Raw genomic sequence first — 26,692 nt, 5'->3', positions numbered from 1 at the left:
AAAAGTAAATATTACAAAATTTAAGCACTTCCCACGAGCCTCTGAATTATTATTATGATTATTATTATTATTATTATTATTATAAATTTCTACTATCATTGTTATTATTGCTTTTCTTGTTATTAATTTAAAAAGGAAATCTTCAACGGGATAAGCTAATTCGCAAAATTTGAAAAATCCGATATTACATATGGAGCTAATCCATTGCAAAGAAAACTCACGTGTACGTGTGTGAAAAATGAATGGCGCTTTTTGCAACTAAACAAAAGGCAAATCGACGGGAAAAGCGCTTGAAACAATGTAGAAAACGGCCTGAAGCGCGAAAAAAGAAGCCTGTCGCAGCGCAATTTTAAAGGACTGTGCCGGAGAGGTGGGAATTGGGGAGTGGGCGTTAATCAGGTAAGACAGAGATTTGCCGCTCATGGCACACTCTTGTGCACAACATTTGTTACAGCCTTTGCTTAAAAGGTCATATTTGGTATTAGTAGTTTGTACTCACAAAGAGAAATATCAGCACTAAGAAGGATGCTTATGATGCATGTAATCCTTGAGAAACTGCATTAGGCAAAAGAATGGCAGGGCCTGCATGTTAAGGCTACGATCAACACAGTGATGTGAACGTGTGAGCTTGACCCAAAAACCCAAAGGTGGCATGTTACGGTACTAATCGTCTTAAGTTCACAATAATGTATGGATACAATTCATCAAAGTGTTTAAGAAATGTAAGCGAATGCAAAAATAACTTGAACTTAAATCTTAATGCAAATATTCGATACAAATGTGACCCAAAGATCAAAAGTCGCGATAGTGAGGCTCGTAGAATGTTATTACCTTCATAATGGTTCACCCGAAGTATGACGAAATTCATCCCTTGTTTAAGAAATATAAGCAAATGAAGAAATAAAAATGAAAAATAAAATTTCTAACAAAAACCTTGACGCAAAATTGTTTTGTGATTGTCACCATGACCCGAAAATCAAAGGGCAATTCTGCAAGTCAGCAAATGAATTGTATTAGCTTCGTTATGACTCATTCCAACAAATCCTTGAAGGAGTTAAGAAAATATAAACCAACGAAAACACTATAACCAAAACCTTACTGAAAACTTTTTACGAACGTGGTCTTGTCTTCTAGGTCAGTTGGGTGAACGAACATACCATAAAATAAGTTTTCTTTCCTTCATAGTGACGACTGCCAAGTTGTGAAAATATTAAATCAAGAAAGAAAACAAATCAAAACCGTAACTCAAATTTTCTGTGAACTTGAACCCATTGTAAAAGGGGCAACCATTTTACAGAAGGAATTGTCTTTGGGTCGTAATTATTCATGCCAAATATGATGAGAAACTCAGGTTTACAAATTGTAACAAATATTTAGTGATTGTTATGTCTCGCTTCCAACTAGCATGGACTTGAAAATAAAAATTGACTTACTTTTTTGATATTTGTGGTATTCATCTAGATGCATCTACAAAGTTGTATTGCACTGAGATTAACTATGCGAGAAGATCTGAACTAAATAACAACAGCAAAAATATAAATAAAACTACGAAAACATCTCATTTGAAGAATTCCAGGTATGATATTCAATATTTTTTTAATAAACATAATAAAAATTGTTGAGGTTTCGGTAGGTTTGGGACATGTTAGTCATTTCGATTCATCATGGATTAGGTAACCGTTCCATGACAAAATACACATAATGTAATCAGCCTTTCTCAGAATTAAAAAGGTGGCTGAGTAAATACATGACTCAATAGAAAAGATGATCCTCGATACTTGTTGAGGTTTCTGGAAATAGGAAATGGAACTTTCAGCCACCGTTGTGTAACCTAAGATAGAAGATCTAAAACTGGACATATAGACTTAAAACTTCAACACAAAAAATTTGATCCAACAAGTAAAGTTGGAATTTTCGACATGCAACATAGAACGTTGCGTAATGCAAAAGCTTAAATCTAAAATCGCGACAGACTAAATTAAATTTTCAACTACTGCTGTGTAATGTAACAAATACAATTTGAAAACGTAAAATATTTAATAACATTCAACGCAATCAGTTTGATTCGGGAGCTGAAACTGGAATTCTGGACAAGCAGCATTGAAAGTTCAACCACCGCTGAGTAATTCCACAGACAGAATCTAAAAGCTAGTCATTGAAAATGGAACTTTTAATCACCGCTGTGTAATTCAACTGATAAAGTTGCAAAACTAAAATGTAAAAAAAAAAAAAACAAGTTGGCTCACAACATGAAATTATAGTTCTCGACCAACGACATCGAAATTTCAAGTCCATAATTCTAACTAGACCAACTTTTGTCCGCTACTGCTCCTCATTGACACCAAATGGTTTTACATTATCAGGTGAATTCTGATTTATCTGGATAGCCATTAAGTGTGCAAGTTCCCTAAACCGACCTACAATGTTGAATGTCATTAGACTACATGTATTCCATCAATTCATAAAATGGCAGCCCATGTCACAGTGATTTTGCTTTCATCGAGGCCAAAAAAATTCCTTAAAATGGTAGTCCGTGTAAAATCTACAAAGCCGCCATAGCAGACCACACTGTTGATCATACTGACACTCTAAACATTAAATTCCCACCATACCTCACAGTTGTCATTGTGGATGCTAAATTAAATTACCCTTATGGTCAGAGCGGTTGAAACCAAAATTGTGGCGCGTCTTGTGCCTGGAATGTAAACTTTGCTTGTTGTCACAGCCTCATCATAGCACTAAATTTTCTTCTTGGTCAAAATGTCATAATGTGAAACGAGTCCCATAACAAGTATCCACTTACTTTTCAGCTTTCATAAATACAAACGGTGGTTGCCACCGACCACAACATCTGCTAGTGTATATAAGAAGAAAAAAAGAAAATAGTTGGATTGATCTTTTAAGAGTTAAAATAATTTAGAAATTCAACCCATCGTCTAATTTTCACCGTAGTTCTGCTAAATTATTTTCTTATTTTTTCTGGGAAAAACTCTATTTATCTTTCTCAAGTCGATTTTGTAGTAAACATTATGAAAAAAGAATCAATTAATCTATGAATCTTTCTATAGCTATATCTGCTACTCTATCCATCTATCATTCAATCTGTCTATCCAGCTTCCTACCCACATATTTAATGAATTTGATAGCAAAAGACATATAAAAATATTGCATAATAAAGATGTGGGTATGGCCGAGTCTTGAACCCCTATAGTATATTTGCCTTATTTATCGTAGTACAAATATTGCAGCTCTATGCATCTTAATATTTAACTATACATATTGACCAGGGACTTTTCTGTATTATTTTTAGTACATTGCTAAGATAGTAGTTGTATATTTTAGAAGTGGAACAACACTTAAATGAGTTGGAGTATTACCAGCCTCTTTCAAAACCAATTTATCATGGTACAGTATTGGAAGTCAGACATGAACTTTCAAAACCAATTGATCATGGTACAGTATTGGAAGTCAGACATGAACTTTCAAAACCAATTGATCATGGTACAGTATTGGAAGTCAGACATGAACTTTCAAAACCAATTGATCATGGTACAGTATTGGAAGTCAGACATGAACTTTCAAAACCAATTGATCTTGGTACAGTATTGGAATTCAGATATGAACTTTCAAAACTAATTGATCTTGGTACAGTATTGGAAGTCAGACATGAACTTTCAAAACCAATTGATCTTGGTACAGTATTGGAATTCAGATATGAACTTTCAAAACTAATTGATCTTGGTACAGTATTGGAAGTCAGACATGAACTTTCAAAACCAATTGATCATGGTACAGTATTGGAAGTCAGACATGAACTTTCAAAACCAATTGATCTTGGTACAGTATTGGAATTCAGATATGAACTTTCAAAACTAATTGATCTTATTACAGTATTGGAAGTCAGACATGAACTTTCAAAACCAATTGATCATGGTACAGTACTGGAAGTCAGACATGAACTTTCAAAACCAATTGATCATGGTACAGTATTGGAAGTCAGACATGAACTTTCAAAACCAATTGATCTTGGTACAGTATTGGAATTCAGATATGAACTTTCAAAACTAATTGATCTTATTACAGTATTGGAAGTCAGACATGAACTTTCAAAACCAATTGATCATGGTACAGTACTGGAAGTCAGACATGAACTTTCAAAACCAATTGATTATGGTACAGTATTGGAAGTCAGGCATGAACTTTCAAAATCAACTGATCATGGTACAATATTGGAAGACAGACATGAATTTTCAAAAACAATTTGATCATGGTACAGTATTGGAAGTCAGACATGAACTTTCAAAACCAACTGATCATGGTACAGTACTGGAAGCCAGACATGAACTTTCAAAAACAATTGATCATGCTACAGTATTGGAAGTCAGACATGAACTTGGACAATTGAATGAAGGCAGTTTTAAGAAAAGGAGAATACAACTGCTTGATTCCGAATAATCCAAGACCAAAATATTTTGTAAAATGTTCCACATATTCACAAACCTGAGGAAAAGTGGATTATACCAACGTGTGTTCAGTCAAGGTAGGTGCATTGTTTCAGACTGTCCAAGAGAGACTGAGCAATAGTAAGATTTTTAAATGTTTAAATCTCCCTGTTACAGCAAATATTGATAGCGTTTGTTTTCACGTCTGGTCTGATCATATTTTGATTGCTTGTAGAAAGATGATGCCTTATAATCCGGATCCAAATCGACTGGATGATAAAATTATAAATTTACCTAAAATTTTTCGTGAAAAGAATTTTCTTTTAATTAATTTTTTTATATCTCCAAAACAAGTACAGTTATGGGGAACATGTTTTTTCCGTGATTTGCAAACATTTATGAAGCTATACCTGAGAAATAAAATATTTACTAAGACTCAAAAGTTTAACATTTTCTATGATATACTTCCTGATGATATTTGCCTTCTTAGGAGGACGAAAAATGGAGTTCCATAACTTCATAACCACCATTTTAAAATTTAAAATAACAACTACAGTTAGTAAAGAAAGTAAAATAGACTTCTTAGCCTTAACAAAATACAAGAGAAATAGCTTTCAAAAGGGGGATAATTTGGATACTAAGGTACATTTAAAGGACACTCATATATTGTTGCATAAAAGTAGTTTTTAATTCATGGCGTACATTGAAAAGCAATTTTAAATACAAAACACGCAGGTTATGCCCAATTTGAGACAATGAACGATGGTTTCACGAGGCTTCTTCGTTGCTTTTCAAAGAACTGCGAAAAAGAGTTTACACAGTCTAGAAACTTCAGAAAGTGAAATATTTTGGGCATTGGGAATGATGGATATTCGAAAGAAAAAATAGTTACTCGCTGTGTTAAGTGTGAATTTAATGGTTGTAAGTTGTGTGAGTTCCGAATTGATTCATACATGGTACAGATTTTGAAAGTAGGTGGATAATTTAAACGTTAAGAACATGTTTCAGGTGATCTTCAAAATTTAATTTATGTGGTTAATTGCGTCAACTTTAAAAAACAAAATATGGGGAAACCCAAATAACTTTAAGCGCCATGATGGAGGGCATTTTTGGGTATATGATTGCAATAAAAAAGACAACATCTATCAAAACATTCCAGTAAAAGCTGCAATCGAGATCATTTGACAATGATTGGCAATGGACACATCTGTTGATCACAAACAGATAGGAGAAAAAGAGAAAGTATTTTGGGTTAATCGTTTAGGAGCTGAAATTAAATCTGAAATTCCACCGAAGGCGCAACCTCAGCCATTGTCTTCAGCCTTTTAAAAACATTTCATTTTGAAATTTTTAATTTTTTCTTTCATGCCTTATCTATCTATCTATCTACGTTTCTGACCAGTTTGATAACTAATTATATATCCGATATGTTACATGTAAAGATGGGTTTGAGCTTTTGACTCGTGTAGTGTTTTTTCTTTGATGTCTCGACAGGAGTCAAGCAGGCCTGTGTGCTCACGCCTCTGCTGTTCAACCGCTTCTTCACCCAAGTCCTCCTCCATGCATTGAAGGACGTTGACAATTGAGTTTACATCAAGAATCGCCTTGATGAATCCCTTTTTGACTTGCATTGGAGTTTTTCATGACAAAGACACTGAAAGACAACATGTTGAAGCTCTGTTTGCAGATGTATGACCGTGTACTTATGACACACAAAGAAAATCGCCTTCAGACCCTTGTGAATAAGTTCTCTGAGGCATCCAGTCTGTTTGGTCTGAACAAAACACAGGTACTCATTCAGCCAGCTCCTTACACAAACCCACCACAACTCACCATACTGAATGAGGGGAGAGAGCTGAAGATCGTGGACAGCTTTACATGCCTGATAAGTACAGTGTGTGAATATAGGTGTCTGGACAATGAAACCACAGCCAGGGTCCGGAAAGCAAGCCAAACACTATGAAGATTTGGTGTCAGAGTCCTGCAGCAAAAAGACATTCGGATGCCCACCAACATCAAAGTCTATACTAAAACTGTCGTCCTCACCTCCCTGCTCTACAGTTGTGAAACCGGGACCGTATACCACAGGCATGTAAAGCGCTCACTACGGTCAATCATACCGGGTACCAGGATTAGAAGTCCTCATCAGGGCCGGTGTTCCTAGCATAGTGGCACAGCTGCTGAAATCTCAGCTCACATGGTCTGGCCACGTGATTTGGATGGACGAGACCAAAATACCGAGGCAGCTATTATATGGTGAGCCCAAGCAGGGAAATGGAAACGAGGGTGACCTTAGGAAAAGGTACAAAGAAAACCTTTAGTGTAACCTGAAATGGTGCGGAATCCAACCCAGCAAGCTGGAAGTCTCGGCCATGCACCAGTCTACAAGGCGTATGTTCGTCGCAAAGGCTGTCGAACTAGTGAAGGATGACCGTCCCAATGCCTCACAAACACGAGAGAAAAACGGCACATCGCAGCACCCTAGACCATCACGTCTACAGACTTCCGATGCCCAACCTGTAACATCCTGTGTGCATCCAGATTTGGGCTCAGGAGCCACATGCGGAGTCACCGTGGGCTGCACAACTAGCATCATCACCGGATACGAGCGACAACCGAAGATCGATACTGTATAATGCAATTTTTGCATTCTAATTAAACTATAAATACTTTTCTGGGGCGTTTCTTTTTTCTGTTTTATTCTCTTAATTTTGTAACCTAGTCGTTATTCAGTGTGAACATTTAGTGAATCTGATACTCGCCCAGTCTCTTCACGGCCGTCTGCAGACTTTGTCAAACTTTGTAGAGCCTTACTGTACTGTTGGTCTGCTTTCCCTCTGAAATAAGAAAGTGGATTAAAGACCATATTTCCAATGTTCAAGACCCGTGTTCAAGTCCTAACGCTATAATGACCAAGGTTTAGGGGTCATACTGTCATCTTAATGTTTGTTCTCCCATATAACTTGGATTTCCTTAATTTTTATAAATGATTTAATCTGACAAATCCTTAGTCAGTTCAAGAGTACAGCATTTTACTAGAACTCTTTGATTAAGATGTCCAATTTGAAGAGACGTTTAAACATATTTTTTGATGACAGTACCATTGGATATTTATTATTGCACATAGAGAGGTATCGACTTATCAGAGGAAGGTATTTTGCCTGAATGAATTAAAAACCAGTGGGATTGCATAGACGTGAAGACTTAGTATCATGTGTGGTATTTTATGCAGAAGAATGTGTGTTAAATAAGCCTAATATCATTTAGTTAGACCATTAAAAGAGTTTGGATACATAAACTGGCTTGATAGATGTCCAATACAACAATGAAAATGACTTTGATATAGTTGTAAATGTATATGAAAACATAGGTTAGTGTAGACTGTATGAATGCAGCTTAGAGAAATTAAATTAATTCTCTCATAGTAGCTGACATCTAAAAACAAATGCATATTGATATGCTAATTATATAGTCCAGTATCGTGGTCCGAACGATTATCAAGATGAAAGTTATCATTACAATCGAATTACAGTTTAGTTAAAATTATATATATATATATATATATATATATATATATATATATATATATATATATATATATATATATATATATATATATATATATATATATATAATGACTAAAGAAGACTGTTCCCTGACATTCACTTACAGTCTTCATCCATTAAAACTTTCGTATATTGTATTATAGTTTCATCGTAACACAAAACTGGAATAATGTTCTTCGTCAATTGTATCTTACGGGAGGTACAAGATGGTATCATGGATATGGCACCATCCAAACGCAGTCAATCAGGATTTTGTTTGTACTTCAAATCATTTCATATATATTACCAACCAATCTATATCATATGTTCTTTTACAACTAATTGTGTACAATGAATAATTTTTTTTAAAACAACACCCACGAATCATACCAGAAAAAGACAATTTAAAAAACAAATGAAAAAATAAATTAACAAAAACAACAACAACAACAAAAATAAAACAAAACAAAGAAACAAAACCTATGATGTTCAGAGATGATGATAGAACGCTTTTCGCTCTCCCAGTGCATGTCATATCTGTGAGAGAACAAATTTAAGACAACGGCAAAGAACACGCACACAAAGTTCGATATCAGGACAGTGGGATGTTTACAACGAATGTCGTTTTAATTCCAGATTTCACAAAATCATCCAGATGAAGCAATACAAATCATTCCTAATAACAACTAGAAATATATTTCAGTCAGCAAGAACTGAATCAGTTGATAGGCTCATGAGAATGGTAGAAAAATAACTGTAAAGATAAACTAGATTTGTTCATTGTTCTCGGTTCGTGAGGCGGATATTAAAACTGGTGGCTACAAAATTTAAATATGAAAAATTCACAGAAAATTTGGAACAGTTCTGAGAGATGGCGATGTCTCCATTGATTTCATGCTACTCAACAGGGCCGTGATGAATGTACACGACAAGGCTTGCAGTTATGTTCAGTGTAATCCAGAATTTTGAGGAAAGACATTTACCCATATTAATATAATGATAGATTAGATAGATTCTATGAAACATACATACCATCCAATGACGAGTTTTTCTCATCACTTCAAATTTATCAAATGACGATTACTCACAGTACATTTCGTAAATGTTATAGATGGGCACTTTGTATTTCCAGTGAATAATAATAATCCCACATAAATGAAACACTAAACTCAACAATAAGACTGATTCCGCCGTTGATAATAAATGCAAGACTCACTTTATATAAAAGGTAAGTCACTAAAGTAGAACCAGGATGAAGGTAAAAAAGTTCATTGGTAGAATATTTTAAGTTGTCAACAAGATAAAATTTGTTACTTACGTTGTAATAAAACACATGGGAATATCAGGAACAACAAGCTCTACATGGAGAAATTCAATTATCCCAGATCCAGACCACAATATATATATATTACCTCCATTGATAATGATCCTAATCTTTAACCCACACTCAAAGTTGAATATTAACTATGCATTTACACAATTAAAGTTGCTGGTCGGATACACAATGAACTTCATTTGGACAAAGTCAAGTCCTAAATACAATTATACATAAGATATACACTATTCAAAATCACTTTATGCATCTGCAATATTTCGGGGCCCCGAGTGGCCGATTGGTCTAAAGCGCTCTCCGTTCCGGATCACTGCCATCTCACCTCTGTCTGCGTGGGTTCGAGTCCAAGGCTCGGCTAGCGTGGGTACGTGGGAAAGCCTGCCAGTAGCTTCTCGTGGGTCGGTGGTTCTTCCCTGGGTTTTCCAGGGTTCTTCCTCCACCAGTTATACTGGCCGCCATGTATAGCCTATATTGTGCTGAAAAATGGCGTTAAACCCTAGAACAAGAACAATAAATCTGTAATATTTCAGAATATACTTTGTCATTTATTGCACTAGTTCAAATTTATTACTACTAGACATCAGTGAAAATTAAGTAGAAAGTAAAAAGTAAATCTTCAAAATCAGCATATCTTAACCATGTGAAATGTGCACTAAATTTAGTATCTAGATGGTGCGAAAAACCCTTTCTATATAAACTGATTTTCGCTATTTTTGTGGTAATTCTATGTATTTGAAGGTACAATGGATGAGCTAAAATGTTACATGGTTAAACGTTTACTTATGCATAGTATATGGTGTAGTTGTCTGTTCTGCTGTAGCTTCCCTGAACCAAATTTGAAGCAAGTTCAAATATTCTGATGATTACGCCAATATTTATATTATTTTCATTACCTTTTATTTGTTCAAAACCTCGTAAACCATCTTGCAGTATTTTATATACTCTTTGTTTTCAGCTGGTCTTACTTGTTTCTGTAACAAATATCGAATGCTATATATTTTAATTTTTTCTGTGGTGTTATTTATTATCATCATGAATATTGCCGACAGTGTAACAGTCTTAGTTCAGGTTTCTTTTATGTGTACCATTTTCTTCTTTAGCTGCGACGGTCTTTTATGTACTTTCTTTCTTCCCTCTAGTTTTGCAACACATTCAAATTCGCATGACATGTATGCTTTTACTGTTTTTTTTATAAAAAAAACTGTATTTTTCCTACGTGAACCACATTTTAATTAGAAACTAATTTTTGCAAAAAAAAATATTTCCAAGCTCTTTAATGTCATTTTTTTAATGTAATGAACTTCATAATTTATTTAAATGGAATGGTATTTTCTGCTGGTTAACCAACTGTTCAAGGGTATATATATATATATATATATATAAATATATATATATATATATATATATATATATATATATATATATATATATATATATATATATATATATATATTACTTTTTTTAATTTGTTCCTTGAAATATTCGATGTGTGCCTAAGTAATATTACCTTCATTACTGTAGAACTGATGTCTTGAATAGTTAAATAATATTCCTAATTTTACTCTGCACAATCTATGATGTCCAAAAATTAGAATTTTACAAGAATTCAGAGAATCCTTCGAGCTTGACAAATAGTCTCTTAGTATTAACAAAAGACCAGCAGGGTATCGCTCTACAAAGAGAAATTTTATTTATTTCAAGCATATAAATACGTTCACCTAGATGACAAATTGTTACTATTTTTATGTTCGACTGAGAGAGCAACTTTATAAACCGAGTCACCATGTGCTGTTTAAAGCTAAAGCTTGTTTCCCATACTTTTTGTGTCTTTTTTTCACGAATCGTTATAGAGTGATCTTGTAAACCTTTACGATATCTTCGCATTGTATTTCAAATTTAGCCGGAAATGAACGTGTGTACATATCGGCATCAATTATGTAAGTCCTTTTTCATACCATACTATTTTATCCTCATGCAATATGTATGCATGATGCTGATATCGATTCTATAATCATTTAATGCAATCTTTAATTCTGCATATTTTCTTAAATATTGCAGGATATCTTTTTTAATGTTTAAAAGCAGCAAATAAACATTTGCGTTCTCTTCTCTTGTATTTGGATGGTTAATATCGCCATAATTCTATGCATGCATTTTCTATTCTTCATTGATGCAAACTGTAAATGGCTGCTTGCAAGTGCTTAGATCTACTTTCCTTCTGCGCCACTGTATATTACAGTTTGCCAGCTACTGAATTGCTTCTGTAGTTTTTCGTATTGCAAATGCTTTGTCAGTAATTACAAGTTTTACTATTCTTTTTATAAACTTCCTATATCACAATTTATATATAAGTTAATTTAAGTACACTCTTGAGTCATGAATACCCTGGATTATACTAGGTTACCGAGGAAAAAGTGTGTGGGTTCTCTCTCTCTCTCTCCATATTAGCCACAATTTCTCTTTCTTTTTGATGCAAACGGTTCTCTTTGTCATTCGTGATGATATGTAGGACATCTATTATTTTATATTTATGACAATCAGTTAGGACAGAAAGCCATGATTAATGGGACAGGATTTTTCCTTTGTAAAATGCACGTGCATATTATATCAATGATACATACAATAAACACCCCCACATAAAGTACTAGGACCAACGTCTTATTCACTGACACTAACATGATGCAGAGTACATTGAGTTACACTAGAAGGTAGCGAAACAGCTGTAGAATTTACAAACATACAAAAGGATAAAGAGAGGCAGTGATAGGTAGTCGAATACATTGGACACACATACTTGACTCAAGATACTAATGATATGGTAGAATGGGAACTAGTCAAGAAATGGATACAATATAATATAGAGCATATATGGGTTTGCCTGGCCAACATTGGTTGATAATGAAAGTAAAAGTTTAGTGAAGTAATCTTTTGAGAGTTTATCATAGTTGAAACTGAGAAAAAACAGAGACAATATTTTGCTAATGGATTTACTTTTAAAGACTTAAGTTTAGAAACTCATTACTGAAATTATCACATGACTCTTTACTGCGGAATTGAGAACACACGTTTATACAAATGTAGATCCAGAAAATGCAGGGGCTCAGATGGTTTTTGAAACGCAGAAGCTGTCATCAAGGGTATGTCTATAGTGAGAAATATAGGTCTCATTCTGAGCATTCAAAAATTTTAAGTTATTCATTTTATAACATCATGCTTTTTGCATAGGTTTAATGCGGGAATTGAATTAGAACATTGAGTCCTATAGAGTGACCTTGTGAATTTATTAGTGAGCGAGGGAATTAACAAATGATGGCTTATGGACATGACAAATACACAACTACATGATGTTATTCCTTTAATATTTAGAAAGAAGTTAATATCACACCAAGTTCTGACTTTCATACACGAAACGGTTCCTTAAGTACGTTTTTCTTCTCAGATGGCCAAAATAATGCTATGGAAACGCACTGGGGCTCCATTTCTACAGACCTTTTTTGTATACGTCCCCTCACCCCCCATCCCAACGATATTCCTAGATCCGGTTGTGATATCACGCCAGCACAGACGTACCAACAAAGTTGAATCGAATAGTTCAACAGTGTAGGTCGAAAAGCTAGTGGAGGAGCAATTATAGTGTTCGTACTTGATTCATTTCCTAAAGTGACATATCTTGTATCAGCTGTTTGTAGTCTTCCTTAAATCGTGGTTAGACAGCGCACATCGCATCCTGTTTGATATCCATAAGATAAATTTGGGATCAGAAGTGTATCTCGAGTTAATGTCCTTAATGTTGGTTGTTAGTATTTTCACTTTAAGAATAAAAGATTATTTGTGTGACATGAAGCATCTATGTGCCTGTCCACCAGTGGTGTAGCACAAAATTCGCATGCCACCCCATCCCACAAAACGTAATTCTGGGGCCTTCATTTTTGTCCATGCTTGCATTTCATTCGTTGATGCAAGCTTCTTTTCTGTCGATGCTAATATTGACTTCGTCCATCAAAACTTCTTATTTGCTCTTGCTAAGATTTCATTCGTGTATAGAAACTTCTTATTTGCTATTGCTAATATCTCGTTCGTCGATGATAACTAATTCGTCGTGGATAACCTTGCATTTGTCTGTCCTAGTTTTGCAGTTGTCAAATTAATTTTATATTTGACACTGCTACCGCCTCCTTCCTACTGGTATACTGTTTATTTATTTCAATTAAATCCCCAAATAATCATGGAATTACAGATACAAGTCCTAATAATAAAAATTATGAATAAACTTTAGTGGAAATCCAAATTAAGTCCAAAAGCTGAATGTATTGATGAGCCTGTAATGGCTTGTATTGTGTTGTTGTACCAACAGTCTTTTGTTGAAGCATAGAAATATAATTCCAAGTTTGAATTCATTATAAATCCCAGTCATTTTCTCTGTCCAGGACTATTGTTTGTATGAGCACTCTGTATTTCCAGAGAAAAAACATCACTGAAAAAAATAATTTGAAGAATGAATTCCAGCCCAAAAGAACTTCTGGACTCAACACAATAAGAATTTATTTTCTGCTGGATCTTAAAGCACGAATGAATAACTTTCCAGTGACAAGATTATATAGTCCTCTACTTGACCTCAGGTCACAATTAGAATTTTAAAAAAAATTAGATGATCAGAAAGAAGCAGGAGACGAATATCTGACTATGGTAATACATTTTCGTTCTTCCAGAAATGTCTTCCGTACTGAGTGGTATATGCCAATAGACCCAGAGTGGACTCCAATTGGGTTTTTACCCTACCTCTCTACATATTTCTACTGCCTACGAATAAAATGTTAGTTGGGACAAATAAGAAGTTTTGGTAAAAGAATGAATAGTTAAGATCAATGAATACAAATCAGCATTAAAGCCCACTTTAACATTCCACAGAGGTTAAAGGTCAGCGTTCAGTGCTAAGGCCTTCTCGTCCATACTGTCTTGTGTACATGGGCGAATGGATGAATGGATGAATGGGGAATATGAAACTAAATCGAAAATGTCGCAATTGTTGATTGTTCTGTACTTACATTTGGGTCTATTCAAGTAAGAACATACCGTAGTTTTAGAAACTGTTCCACGTCTTTACACACTTTTCTTCCATCCTGTATTCGCTTTAATAATCTTTCATAACCCTGAGTGCCTATGAAATCTTCCTCCTACAAAATGATACCGTTTTAAAGTAATTTATTAACTGCTTTAAATCTCAATCTAATTTCTGTGACAATAAAGAAAGATATATAAACATGAAAAATTTACACATTCATTCAGCCCCATATACACATTTGGATGTAAATACTATGTATGTCTGTATCGATGTATGTATGTATGCATCTATGTATTTATCTATGTATATATATATATATGCATATATCTATGTGTGCATCTATGCATGCATCTATGTATGTATGTATGTATGTATGTATGTATGCATGTATGTAAATATGTTTGTGTGTATCCATGCATGCATGTATGTATGTATGTATGTATGTATGTATTTGTGTATCCATGCATGCATCTACGTATGTATGTACGTATGTATGTATGCATGTTTGTGTGTATCCATACATGCATCTATGTATGTATGTATGTATGTATGTATGGATGGATGGATGGATGTATTTATCTATCTATCGATGTACGTATGTATCTTTGTAAATATCTATTCATTTATCTATGTATGTATGTATACATGCATGTATGTATGTATGTATGTATGCACGCATGCATGCATACATGTATGTATGTATGTATGTATGTATGTATGTATGTATGTATGTATCGATGTATGTATGTATCGATGTATGTATTTATCTATGTATTGATGTACGTATGTATCTTTGTAAATATCTATGCATTTATCTATGTGTGTAGCTAAGCATGCATCTATGTATGTATGTATGTATGTATGTATGTATGTATGCGTGTTTGTGTGTATCCATACATGCATCTATGTATGTATGTATGTATGCATGTATGTAAATATGTTTGTGTGTATCCATGCATGTATGCATGTATGTATGTATGTATGTATGTATGTATGTATATATGTATGTATGTATGTATTTGTGTATCCATGCATGCATCTGTGTATGTATGTATGTATGTATGTATGTATCGATGTATGTATTTATCTATGTATCGATGTACGTATGTATCTTTGTAAATATCTATGCATTTTTCTATGTGTGTAGCTATGCAAGCATGTATGTATGTATGTATGTATGTATGTATGTATGTATGTATGTATGTATCTATGCATTTATGTGTTTGTATCTATGCATGCATCTCTGTATGTAGTATGTAAGTAAGTATGTATGTATGTATGTATCTATGCATTTATCTGTGTTTGTATCTATGCATGCATCTCTGTATGTAGTATGTAAGTAAGTATGTATGTATGTATGTATGTATGTATGGATGGATGGATGGATGGATGCATGCATGTATGTATGTATGTATGTATGTATGTATGTATGTACATGCCGGCCGTAACTGCTTAAATCTATTCATGCGCAGATGAGTATAAAGCTGCATGCAGGCACTAGCATGGATACAATGAAATGAGATGAAAATAACGAACAAATGGAAATAAGCTGCTCTCTTTCTTCGATTTTGCTTTTTTTCTTTCATTCTATGACCTAGAGACTTTGGAAACTTAAGAATCGATCGATCCAATCGTTTTTTGGGAGTGAATCAGTCTGAGAGAGGCCCAGTCTCATTTTATAAAGCCCCCACCCCACCCCCGGACTATCATGTCCTCAAATAGGAAGCCCTAGACTATCGTGTCCTCAAATAAAACATTTCTTTATATGAACGTAGAGTTAACCAGACGCAGAACAGAGAAAATAGCTATCTTCGAAATCGGTGTATGGTTTCAGAGGAATGTCTGATGCTTCACTGGAATCCCCGACAATACTGCCAAGTACTATCTATATTATGACTGTCCATTGTTATTACATGTTTCATAATGGGATATTGAAATATACTAATGGGAGCAAAATGATGTTGCCACAGTAGCGATACCACTTTAATCGCCACAGTAGTGATATCACAGTTGGAACTACTTATTTTTTTCCCATTTATAAATACATCTGCCATTATGTATATTTTTCAAATCTGTATTTCCATATTTAAGCATACCATTTTTCTTCTTCTGTTCTCTCTCTCTCTCTCTCTCTCTCTCTCTCTCTCTCTCTCTCTCTCTCTCTTATATCCCCCCTCTTTCTCTCTCTCTCTCTCTCTCTCTCTCTCTCTCTCTCTCTCAGGATAAACAGAACTTAAAATCTGCCAAGAGTTGAGACCCTCTAGTATCCATTTACTTCATTAATAAGGATGTGCCATCAAAATAAGCCGAGAAATAAATTCATGCATTAATAGTTTCCCACTAGAATCCAGCAAATAATATCAGTGACTGATATGTTGCTACTCGATATCTACAGTATTGTATGTCTCTCTCACTCTATGATCAATAAGCACATTTTCAGAGATACGATAGGTTAAATATATTAATAAACTTGTTTTGTGGGAATTCTGTCTCTCAAAACAATGTTAATCGTGTCTGAAAATGATGGAGAAACTGTGCATTGATGAGAGTCGACTGCAAACCGAAATTAAGCGACAATCTAAATTTGGCTTGGTTTGCTACCGAACTAGGGTGAAACTTGCCAAGGCCAAATCTTCACGTTTCAATGCAGACATAAACAGAATAAAGAACCAGAATCCTATCAAGTAAATTCGTAATCAATCAAATCATCTTTTTAAAGATGAAATCTGTTGGATATAACTGCTCTTTGATATTCTACCGTACACCATCCCAAGAATGTTCACTGTATCAATCAGAGCAAGAAATATGCTAAGAAATCAGTCATGAAGCATTATTTGCACGTGCTCAACTTGTAAAAGGTCGCTGTCCTAGAATTTATTGTAAATTGAAGAACTTCTATTTACAGATGTAGTAAGGCAGCTTGTAGGCGCACAGAACGGACAAACATCGATGCAAATATAGGATTTTACCTTCATATGACAATTTTGTGTTGTTTTTATTAGGCAAAGGGATAATTTCACACATGAAGTGGAAACATTTGGTATTGCCGCACGTGGCTTCCCCACTCTTGACAATACAGTGTTTCTCATTTACTCATGACATATTTCCTTTTATGTACTTTTTGTTGTTGTTGTTGGTGTATTAGGGTTTAACGCCATTTTTCAGCATCCCATAGGCTATAAATGGCGGCCAGTATTAATGGTGGAGGAAGAACCCGGGAAAACCCCGGAAAGAACCACCGACCCACGAGACCTTTTACGTAATAAAAAACAAACACGCATATATTCTGTGTGTATCGTTTTTATAAAGTCCTATTATAAATTCGGTAAAACACGCCCTTAAACATTGCTCTTAGCAATTGATTGATACATTGGGCAGTAAAAACTTGTTATTGTCTATACCATAACATACTCATTTCTCATGTTCTGTAGACATTATCATATACAATATGATACTGAAAATTACGTAATAATGTATGCCCTGCGTTTTGCAATGTGCATTCATTTTAGTATAGTACGATGACTTTTGTTTGCATTGTGTGTCATCCGTATGAATATAGATTACTTAAGTGTTCTTCGAAAAGCGGAATCGGGCTTTTGAACCTATGAATGGTGTTATAATGCTATTTTATGCTCACGACCGCAAGACAAGAACTAATATAATATCCAAGTACAAAATTTAGATATAACGAACTGCTTTAGACAATGCGTTTAAATCATTCCCAATATATCGGACCAATATGCAAACTAATTAAATAAACTTTCGACAGATCTGGATCACACATGTGACACAGCCGCTCAGAACGAACTTTTTCTTGGACAAGTTATGCGAACTAGCTCTAAATACAGTTGGAGCCATTTTAAAACAAGCTTCATTTATCACAAACGCGTGATTTTTAAACGATAGGTATTCTTTAAACAAAAATAATACTATCTCTTGTTTGATGACATCATTTTTGTTTCCTTTTACTGTGTGTGTGTGTGTGTGTGTGTGTGTGTGTGTGTGATTTCAATTTTTAACGTAGCTTTAACAATTTTTCAGTCATTTCGCTACGATGTCTGCATTGTGGCAGTTTAATGTGATATCTAGCACTGGGGCATCATGCCGCAGACATGTAGCATGATGTCCCACCCAGTCACATTATCCTGACAACAGGCCGACCAGTGCTAACACTAACCTCTTCATGCTGAGCGCCAAGCGAGGCAGCTGTTAGTACTTTTTGTAAGTCTTTGGTATGACTCGGCCGGGCATCGAATCCACGACCTCCCGCATCCGAGGCGGACGCTCTAACCACTGGGCCAGCGGAGCGGTTTCCTTTTACTGACCCAATATTATATATATATATATATATATATATATATATATATATATATATATATATATATATATATATATATATATATATATATATATATATATATATATATATATGTGTGTGTGTGTGTGTGTGTGTGTGTGTGTATCTCTCTCTGTGTGTGTGTGTGTGTGTGTGTGTTATTTTCTTGTTTGGGAATCACATTGCCAAATTGATTGGAACTGTAAGAAGAACCTAGATCAGGTGAAAGAGATTTATCTTGCATTTATCGGTTTTTCCCATTATAAGTGTTCGAGGTATAATAAAGGTTTTCAGTTGAATATTGCAGTTAATACATAGGATATTACACTTTTAGAAACAGTTACACGACATTTTAGAAATATTAACGCTGCGCAGTTAAAAGATGACACCAGTGTCTCTATCTACAATCAAGTCATACATCTTTATGGCAGGCATGACTGATGTGAATCAGTTACATGTATGTTAATTCATATACTTGCACAAGGAAGTAAGTTTCTTTACTCCCTGGATATCTTATAATGTTAAAAATAAAGTCAGTGTGGAATGCGTCAAGACAAGAAAAACCTTGGTAGGTAGGATGTATAACACTAAATACATGGCCTGATGAAAGCAGTAAAGATAGGAAGATGAAAAACATCCTCGGTAGATGAACCATTTTGATCGCATATGACGTTCCAATTGCAAACGTGGCTCTATTTTTATTGCTACAGTGGCGATATCACTTTGGGAACTACTTTTTCTAAATGCAGGAATTATATCTGCCCTTTTAGATATTATTCAGACCTGTATTACCATATTTAGGCCTGGCTAAGTTTTGTTTTCTCTTTTTCTTACCTCTCTTTCTCTCTCCGGCGGCCTAGTGGTTAGAACGTCTGCCTCGGATGCCGCAGGCCGCAGGTTCGAACCCCCGCCGAGTCACACCAAAGACTTATACAATGGTGCTAACAGCTGCCTCGCTAGGCGCTCAACATTAAGAGGTCAGTAGTTAAGTGGGCCACCATAGGGACAATGGGACTTAGCATTAAAAACACCCCTGGGCAACTCTAGGGACAATGGAAATTTAACATGGAGAAAAACGCTGGGCCACTTTAGGGACAATGGGAATTTAACATAGAGTTTGGGTCTGTCTAGGGACAAGGGAAATTAACATGGGAATAGAGTTTGGGTTTGTCTAGGGACAAGGGGAATTGAATATGGGATTTTTTTTTTTTTAAAAAGTTTTTTTAAATTTAAATTTAAATTTAAATTTAGAAAAGGGGTAGGCAATGGAAAGGCTATCTCTTTTCGAGAAATATGGCTGGCCCTGAAAAGGGCCTTTGGGTTTATGTTAATGTATTCATTAACATAAATGGTATCGCATTGGTCTTCTTCTTGTCCTTAGGCTACGTCTCACTGTTGGTCCGTAAATCAGCACTCTTTTCAGGCATCCTTGTCTTTCTACGTAGATCCTACGTATCCACAGGCTGGTGTTTGTCCTGTGGACAACGGCCCACTTGGATCGGACATACATGGCTATGTCCGTCCGGAACATCATGGAAGACACAAGCGTAGAAGATTGCACATCGGTCCACATCTTGAAGCGACGAGAACAGGTGAATCAATGCACTGAACTGCGCTTATTTATAGGTAGAGGCAGGATTGAAACGGATTGAGTTCATTCACCAATCCAAACACGCGTTACAAAATTCAGTCAGCCCGCATCCAATCCGAAGAGAGTAGTCTGTGACGTCAGTTGGTCTATATAGATTCGCTAGCGCTTGTGTGCAGTCAATCTATGCGACAGTGATTCAACATGACGGAAACTCAGAAAACGATCCATTGGGGTGCACCAGCAGGGGAGACTGCCCAAGGGAACCCGGACTTACTTTCAGAAGAGGTACATTGGGATTTTGTGGATTTTCTTACCTCGCAAGAATTTGTTCCGGAACCTTCGTTACCTTCTTCATTACCGCAAGTGGAGAATTTTAGACAGAGACAGAAAGAAGAATTGGAGAAATTTATGCAACGACAAAAGGAAGCGGAACAAGCTTTTCTCCTACAGCAACTGCAACAGCAACAAGAAGAGGTAAGAAAAAAACAACAACAACAACAGCAAGAAGAAGTAGCAGCAAAGAAACAAGAGGGTGAAAATCAAACGGATACGGTACTGTTGGACATTTTAGCGGAGTTAAGAAGTCTGAAACAAATGTATCAGACTTCTTTATCACGACCGAAGAGAATACGACCTTCCCGAGCTAAACACGCCAACCCTGTGACTAAGCCTGTCGTACCACCCTTAGTGATTTCAACCCAATCATCAGAAGTAGGCCTTGGCCGTGGCAAAGGCTTAAGGCAGTTAAAGTTGATTGGTTAAACTTACCCCTACACCAAAATAAAAAGGCCCTTTTCAGGGCCACCCACATTTCTCGAAAAGAAAAACAATTTCAATTTGCCAATAACTCAAAAATGAACCCCACCCATTTTACCCTTATAGTACGTATCTGTGTATGAGTGCGTGAGTGTAGCTTCTTATTTTAAAATCAAAACTCAAAGACACTTACCTTATATCATTCATGTATTCTTTTCTCCATTTTTTACAATCCAATTCACAATTCACCACAGAACACTTTAATTAAAAGTTCATTGACTTCTTCTTTCTCCTTGTTTAGTCTCTCTGTTTTTTGAATTTCTTCACCGTTTTTTCCTCATTTTCTTCCCTTCTTTTCTTCTCCTGTTTCTTTGCTTCTTTTAAATAGAATTGTCTTCTTTCTTCCTCTTCTTCCTCTGAAGAATCCCTCTCTTCTTTCGAAGAATCCCTCTCTTCTTCCGAAGAATCCCTCTCTTCTTCTGAAGTATCCTTCTTTTCTTCTGACTCCTCTTGTTTCTTTTTTGGGCAATCTGGAGACCAATGTCCTTTTTCTTTACAATAATAACAGGTATCTTGACTTTTGTCTTTTTTAGCCCCTGTTTTTGTTCTTTTTTGACGGTCTGGACACTCTGAAGACCAATGCCCTTTCTTCTGACAGATATAGCAAGTATCTTGACTCTTATCTCGAAAGGAAGGAGAGTAGTCCGTCGGCTGGTCTGAAGAGAATTTTCTAATGACCCCTCGCAAAGCTCTGACGAAACGTTCCATCTGGGTAGTCTCTTCCATCGTTGTGCTCAGCTTGAGAGTGAAATGAATAGTGAAAGGACAAGACACACACCCTTTTTATATATGCTGGTTTGCCAAGACTATAAATTAGTCTTTAAACTTGAGTCATTTGACGTTTTGCACTCAAGATGAAACGATCCTATTCATTCGAGAAGAAAGAAGAAGAAGAAGAAAGTAAGAGGCAGAAACGTGATCTATCGCCTCGTACCAGGGCTGAAATCTTGGCACAGATTCATGCCAGTGATTTTGAAGAGGACATGAGTGAACCAGAATTTGAAACCTCTAAACCAAGTTCACCACCCTTAGTCAACCCTGAAAAATACTATTCCATTCGAGAGACGGAAAAGCGCTCCTCTAGAAAATTTAGAACCACGGCTTACACCTACACGGTGAAGTTTAAAGATTTCAAGACCGACGTACCCTTGGAGAAAGCAGAAGGGTTTATCACCGAGATGTGGGATTCTTTGCTCACCGCACTCAAGCGACAATGTCAACCCAAAGAAGACGATCGCGTGACACTATCCATAGATCACGACGGTTTGAAATCCCCTGTTTGGATCGAGTTTAGCAGACCTGCAGAACTAACCCCTTCCAAAATCATGGACAAGATTCAACACGTACAACAATCTAATGACCAGTTTGACATCACCGATGGTAAAGCCACACTGAAAATGGCTCACGTCTCTCTTCCTCAAGGGACAGGACGCAAAAAGATGTTATTGGTGAACGAGCTTGGCAGCATTAAGCGTAGTCTTGTCCAAATTCACAATCCTCATGACCAGATGTGTTTAGCCCGTGCCATCGTGGTGGGACGAACCTATGCCAACAAGAACGACACGACAGAATGGAAAAGAACCTGGGAGAACATTCGAAAATCGAACCGAACCAAACAACGAAACGAAGCAGAACTCCTGTTGCAACAAGCTGGCCTGTCCAAAGACACACCCTGTGGCATTCCTGAGATGCAAAAATTGCAAGATGCCCTAGCTCCACGCTACACCTTGAAAGTGCACCCTCAAGAAATGCGCGGGTCTCTGTTGTTTCGAGGCCAAGACTTTAAGGACGGAAAATACATTCATGTTTATCATCACGATGACCATTTCGATACCATTACCACTATCACCGGATTCCTGGGGTACAGATATTACTGTGAGAAATGTGACTATAGTTATAATAATCGAGAGCAACACAAGCATTGTGGATGGAAATGCCCAGGATGTTTGGCCTCTCCACCCTGTCTGAGCGAAGAACCAGTGCCTTGTTCGACTTGTCTGCGCACGTTTGTCAGCCCTACCTGTTACCAACAACATTTGAAAACACAAGGTTCACAGAAGAAATGTGCTTGTCAACTCCTGAGATTGTGCCCTACGTGTAGACAAGGCATACGTACCAACAATGCCAAGGCACACGTATGTCGAGGAAAGAAAAAATGTCACATTTGTCACCACATCGTGGACTTGGAACACGAATGTTACGTGCAAAAATACCAACCCCCACCAGAGAAAGAGGTCGGTCACAAGAAGAAAGGCAATTTCATCTTTTTCGATTTCGAATGCATGCAAGAGACTGGCATTCACATCCCTAATTTCTGCGTGGCTCATCGAGCGTGCGAGAAGTGCATTCAAGAACCTATCTTCAGTCATTGCCCTCACTGCAGCAAGATTCCTGGAGGACGTGAAAAAATCTTTCGGGGACCAAACACGTTAGCCGATTTTGCCCAATGGGTCTTAGACCCCATCGACAAGACGTGGAGCCAAGAGGACATCGAACGTTACGGAGATTGTCATCGTCATGCCACGGTGATGGCTCACAATTTCTCCGGATACGATGGACAGTTTCTTTTGAGGTACTATACGGAACATGGCACCGAACGTCCTAAAGTGACTTTGAACGGAGCCAAAATCATTTTCATGCAAGTGGGACAAGTACAGTTTAAAGATTCGATGAGTTACTTGGCCATGCCTTTGAGCCGAATGCCTAAAACGTTTGGAATGACAGAAATGGCTAAAGGGTACTTTCCACACTTTTTCAATACGGAAGCCAATCAACATGCTGTTCTACCCCATTTGCCTGAGGCTCACTATTACGACCCCGACAACATGCGTACCGAACAACGAGAAGCTTTCTACGCTTGGTACCAAGCTCACGCCTCGGACCCTTTCGACTTTCAGGAAGAAATGTTAAAGTATTGTCGTTCCGACGTGCACATTTTACGGCGTTGCTGTGGAAAATTTCGAGAACTGTTCATGGAACACGGAGGGGTCGATCCTTTGAAAGAAGCTTGCACCATTGCCAAAGCGTGTTCCTTAGTGTACCGCCAACGATTCATGCCTGAAAACACCGTGGCTGTCATCAGTCCTCAAACGACCCACTATGTCAAGCGTCAATACTCGGTCAAAGCCCTACGTTGGTTACATTACTTGTGCGACAAGGAAGACAAATGGATTCAGCATGCCCGCAACGGAGGAGGCGAAAAGACCATCGGAACGTATTCGGTAGATGGCTGGGACTTGGAAAACCCCAAGATCGTGTACGAGTTTAACGGTTGCTTATTTCACGGATGTCCCGTCTGTTACCCTGACCGTGACACTAAAAATCAGTTTTTGCAACGAACCATGGAAGACTTGTACCAGGACACTTGTCAGCGACGCCTAAAGTTAGAACAGCAAGGATACCAAGTGGTGGAAATGTGGGAACACGAGTACGATCACCGTTTGAAAACCGATCCCGAGTTTAAACGCCTCGTGGAAAGTTACCAGTTCATGGACCCGTTGAACCCGAGGGATAGTTTGTACGGAGGAAGGACCAATGCCACCTGTTTGCTGTACCAAGCCGTCGAAGAGAAAGGAGAAGAAATCAAATACTTGGACGTGTGTTCGCTGTATCCCTACGTGTGCAAATATTGTCGCTTTCCTGTAGGGCACCCGCAATTGTTCACGGAACACATCGACCTGAAAAACATTCGACAATACGAAGGCTTGATCAAGTGTAAAGTTTTGCCTCCCACGAACCTATACCACCCCGTCTTACCTCACCATTGTCAAGGCAAACTGATGTTTCCCTTGTGCCGTACTTGTGCCGAAACGTGCAACCAGGACCAACCTTGCCATCACAGCCAGGAAGAACGTGCCTTGACGGGAACCTGGGTCAGCGTGGAATTGTTCAAAGCTCTGGACATGGGATACCAACTGTTAGAAGTGTACGAAATTTGCCACTTTCCCAAGACACAGCAGTACCACAAGGGTGACCCTACTCAGAAAGGCATTTTCGCCGACTACGTGGATGCCTTTTTGAAACTGAAACAAGAAGCCAGCGGCTATCCTTCCTGGTGTCACACTCCCGAAGACCAAATACAATTCAAAGAGAAATACTACGCACAAGAAGGCATCTCTTTAGACCACATCGAAAAAAACGAAGGCAGGCGATCGTTTGCCAAAGTGATGTTAAATTGCTTGTGGGGTAAAATGGCACAACGACCGTGTTTACCCAAGACGGAATATTTGACAGAACCTTCCCGCTACTTCCAGATGATTCACGACAAAACCAAATACATGAAACACGTGGACGTCGTTCGAGAGGATTTGATCTTGGTCAATTACGAAGAAGATCTGGACTTTGTACAAGACGACCCTTTTGGAAACGTAATCATTGCGGCTTACGTGACAGCTCATGCTCGCTTAAAATTGTACGAAGCTTTAGAACTGTTAGAAGAACGCGTCCTGTACTTTGACACGGACAGTTGCATTTACATCCATCACTCGATTCAACAGCACCCTGACATCGAAGGAGACCGTTTAGGAGCCTGGACAGACGAGCATCCCGACGACAAGATTCTAAGTTTCGTCAGTGGTGGTCCCAAAAATTACGGCTACGAATACCGGGACCCACAAGGAGAAGTGCACACGACGTGCAAAGTGAAAGGACTGACTCTGAATCATCGTACTAGTCGAGTGGTCAACTTTGGGGTATTGAAAGAAGCCTTGCAATCGGGAGAGGATGGAAACTTTAAAGTGACCACCTATCAACCGAACAAGATTGTACGTTTACCCACTCACAACATCGTCAGTCGACCCTTGGAAAAAGTCTATCAAATTGTATACCAGAAGCGAGTGCGACTTCCCAATCACTTCACCTTACCGTACGGTCACGTCGGTATTGGTCTGTATATGAAAAGGAACCCTAGGCAAGATCGATAGTTCATTGTTCATTGAAGTAACTTACCATGTCGTTGACGAAGAAGAAACCAGATTGGTTAGGAGTCAAATGTTGGACATCACCGAGACCAGGGTTTTGAGGCTTGGACACAAGAGGTGGCCCAGTATGCACGAGAGTTATTCAAGGAAAAAAGTTACTTTTCAACCTGTGTTAGTGACGGTGCCAGAAGAACCCGTCACCCAGGACAGGACTGTCGTGGACAGGCCTGAAAGACCCTTTCGGGAGGACACTTGTGTGACCTTACCCCTACTATAGAACTGGTTAGAACTTTACCCAAAACATGTTGTACAGACACTTGTGTTTATTCCACGTTCATGGTTATCATGTGCCTTTTATTCTTGTACTTAAGCCTTTGGCTTTTATGCATTTTTGTCTTTCGTATTCATGTTTGAAACATTCAATAAACGTGTTCTGAAAAAGTATATAAACTCTTGTCTTGTTTGTTTTTCGTGTCACAAGTGACATTTCTCACACCATGGCTACCTCTGCTGTCTCTGCTCCCTCTTCCTCTACTGTCAAAGTCATCGACGAACACTTAGATCGTGCCAGTTGGGAGGCTTTGTATCTTCGCCATCCCTTTAACATGCTCATTGCTGGACCTAGCGGTTCAGGCAAAACCGAATTCG

The 26,692-nt window shown here is 37.3% G+C and overlaps 1 protein-coding gene across 2 annotated transcripts in view; it reads right to left on the bottom strand.

Annotated features, from left to right (window-relative positions):
• LOC149775752 (proline-serine-threonine phosphatase-interacting protein 1-like) overlaps positions 1-26,692 on the bottom strand; it is a 65,552-nt gene that overhangs the window by 25,974 nt on the left and 12,886 nt on the right. Inside the window, exons 2-3 of one of the 2 annotated variants that reach the window (XM_089944429.1) lie at positions 14,394-14,494; positions 7,205-7,279 (exon numbers count right to left, since the gene is read on the bottom strand). In XM_089944429.1, coding sequence (XP_089800555.1) covers positions 7,205-7,279; positions 14,394-14,494 — 176 coding nt within the window. The remainder of the gene's footprint in view (positions 1-7,204; positions 7,280-14,393; positions 14,495-26,692) is intronic. The other variant, XM_089944430.1, reaches the window with a different exon arrangement.

The sequence above is a fragment of the Sinohyriopsis cumingii genome, chromosome 19 (genome assembly GCF_028554795.1).
Source record: "Sinohyriopsis cumingii isolate HCF-2022 chromosome 19, ASM2855479v2, whole genome shotgun sequence".
NCBI lineage: Eukaryota > Metazoa > Mollusca > Bivalvia > Unionida > Unionidae > Sinohyriopsis > Sinohyriopsis cumingii.
The sequence above is the reverse complement of the archived record's forward strand: the minus strand, read 5'-3'. Positions and strand labels throughout refer to the sequence as shown.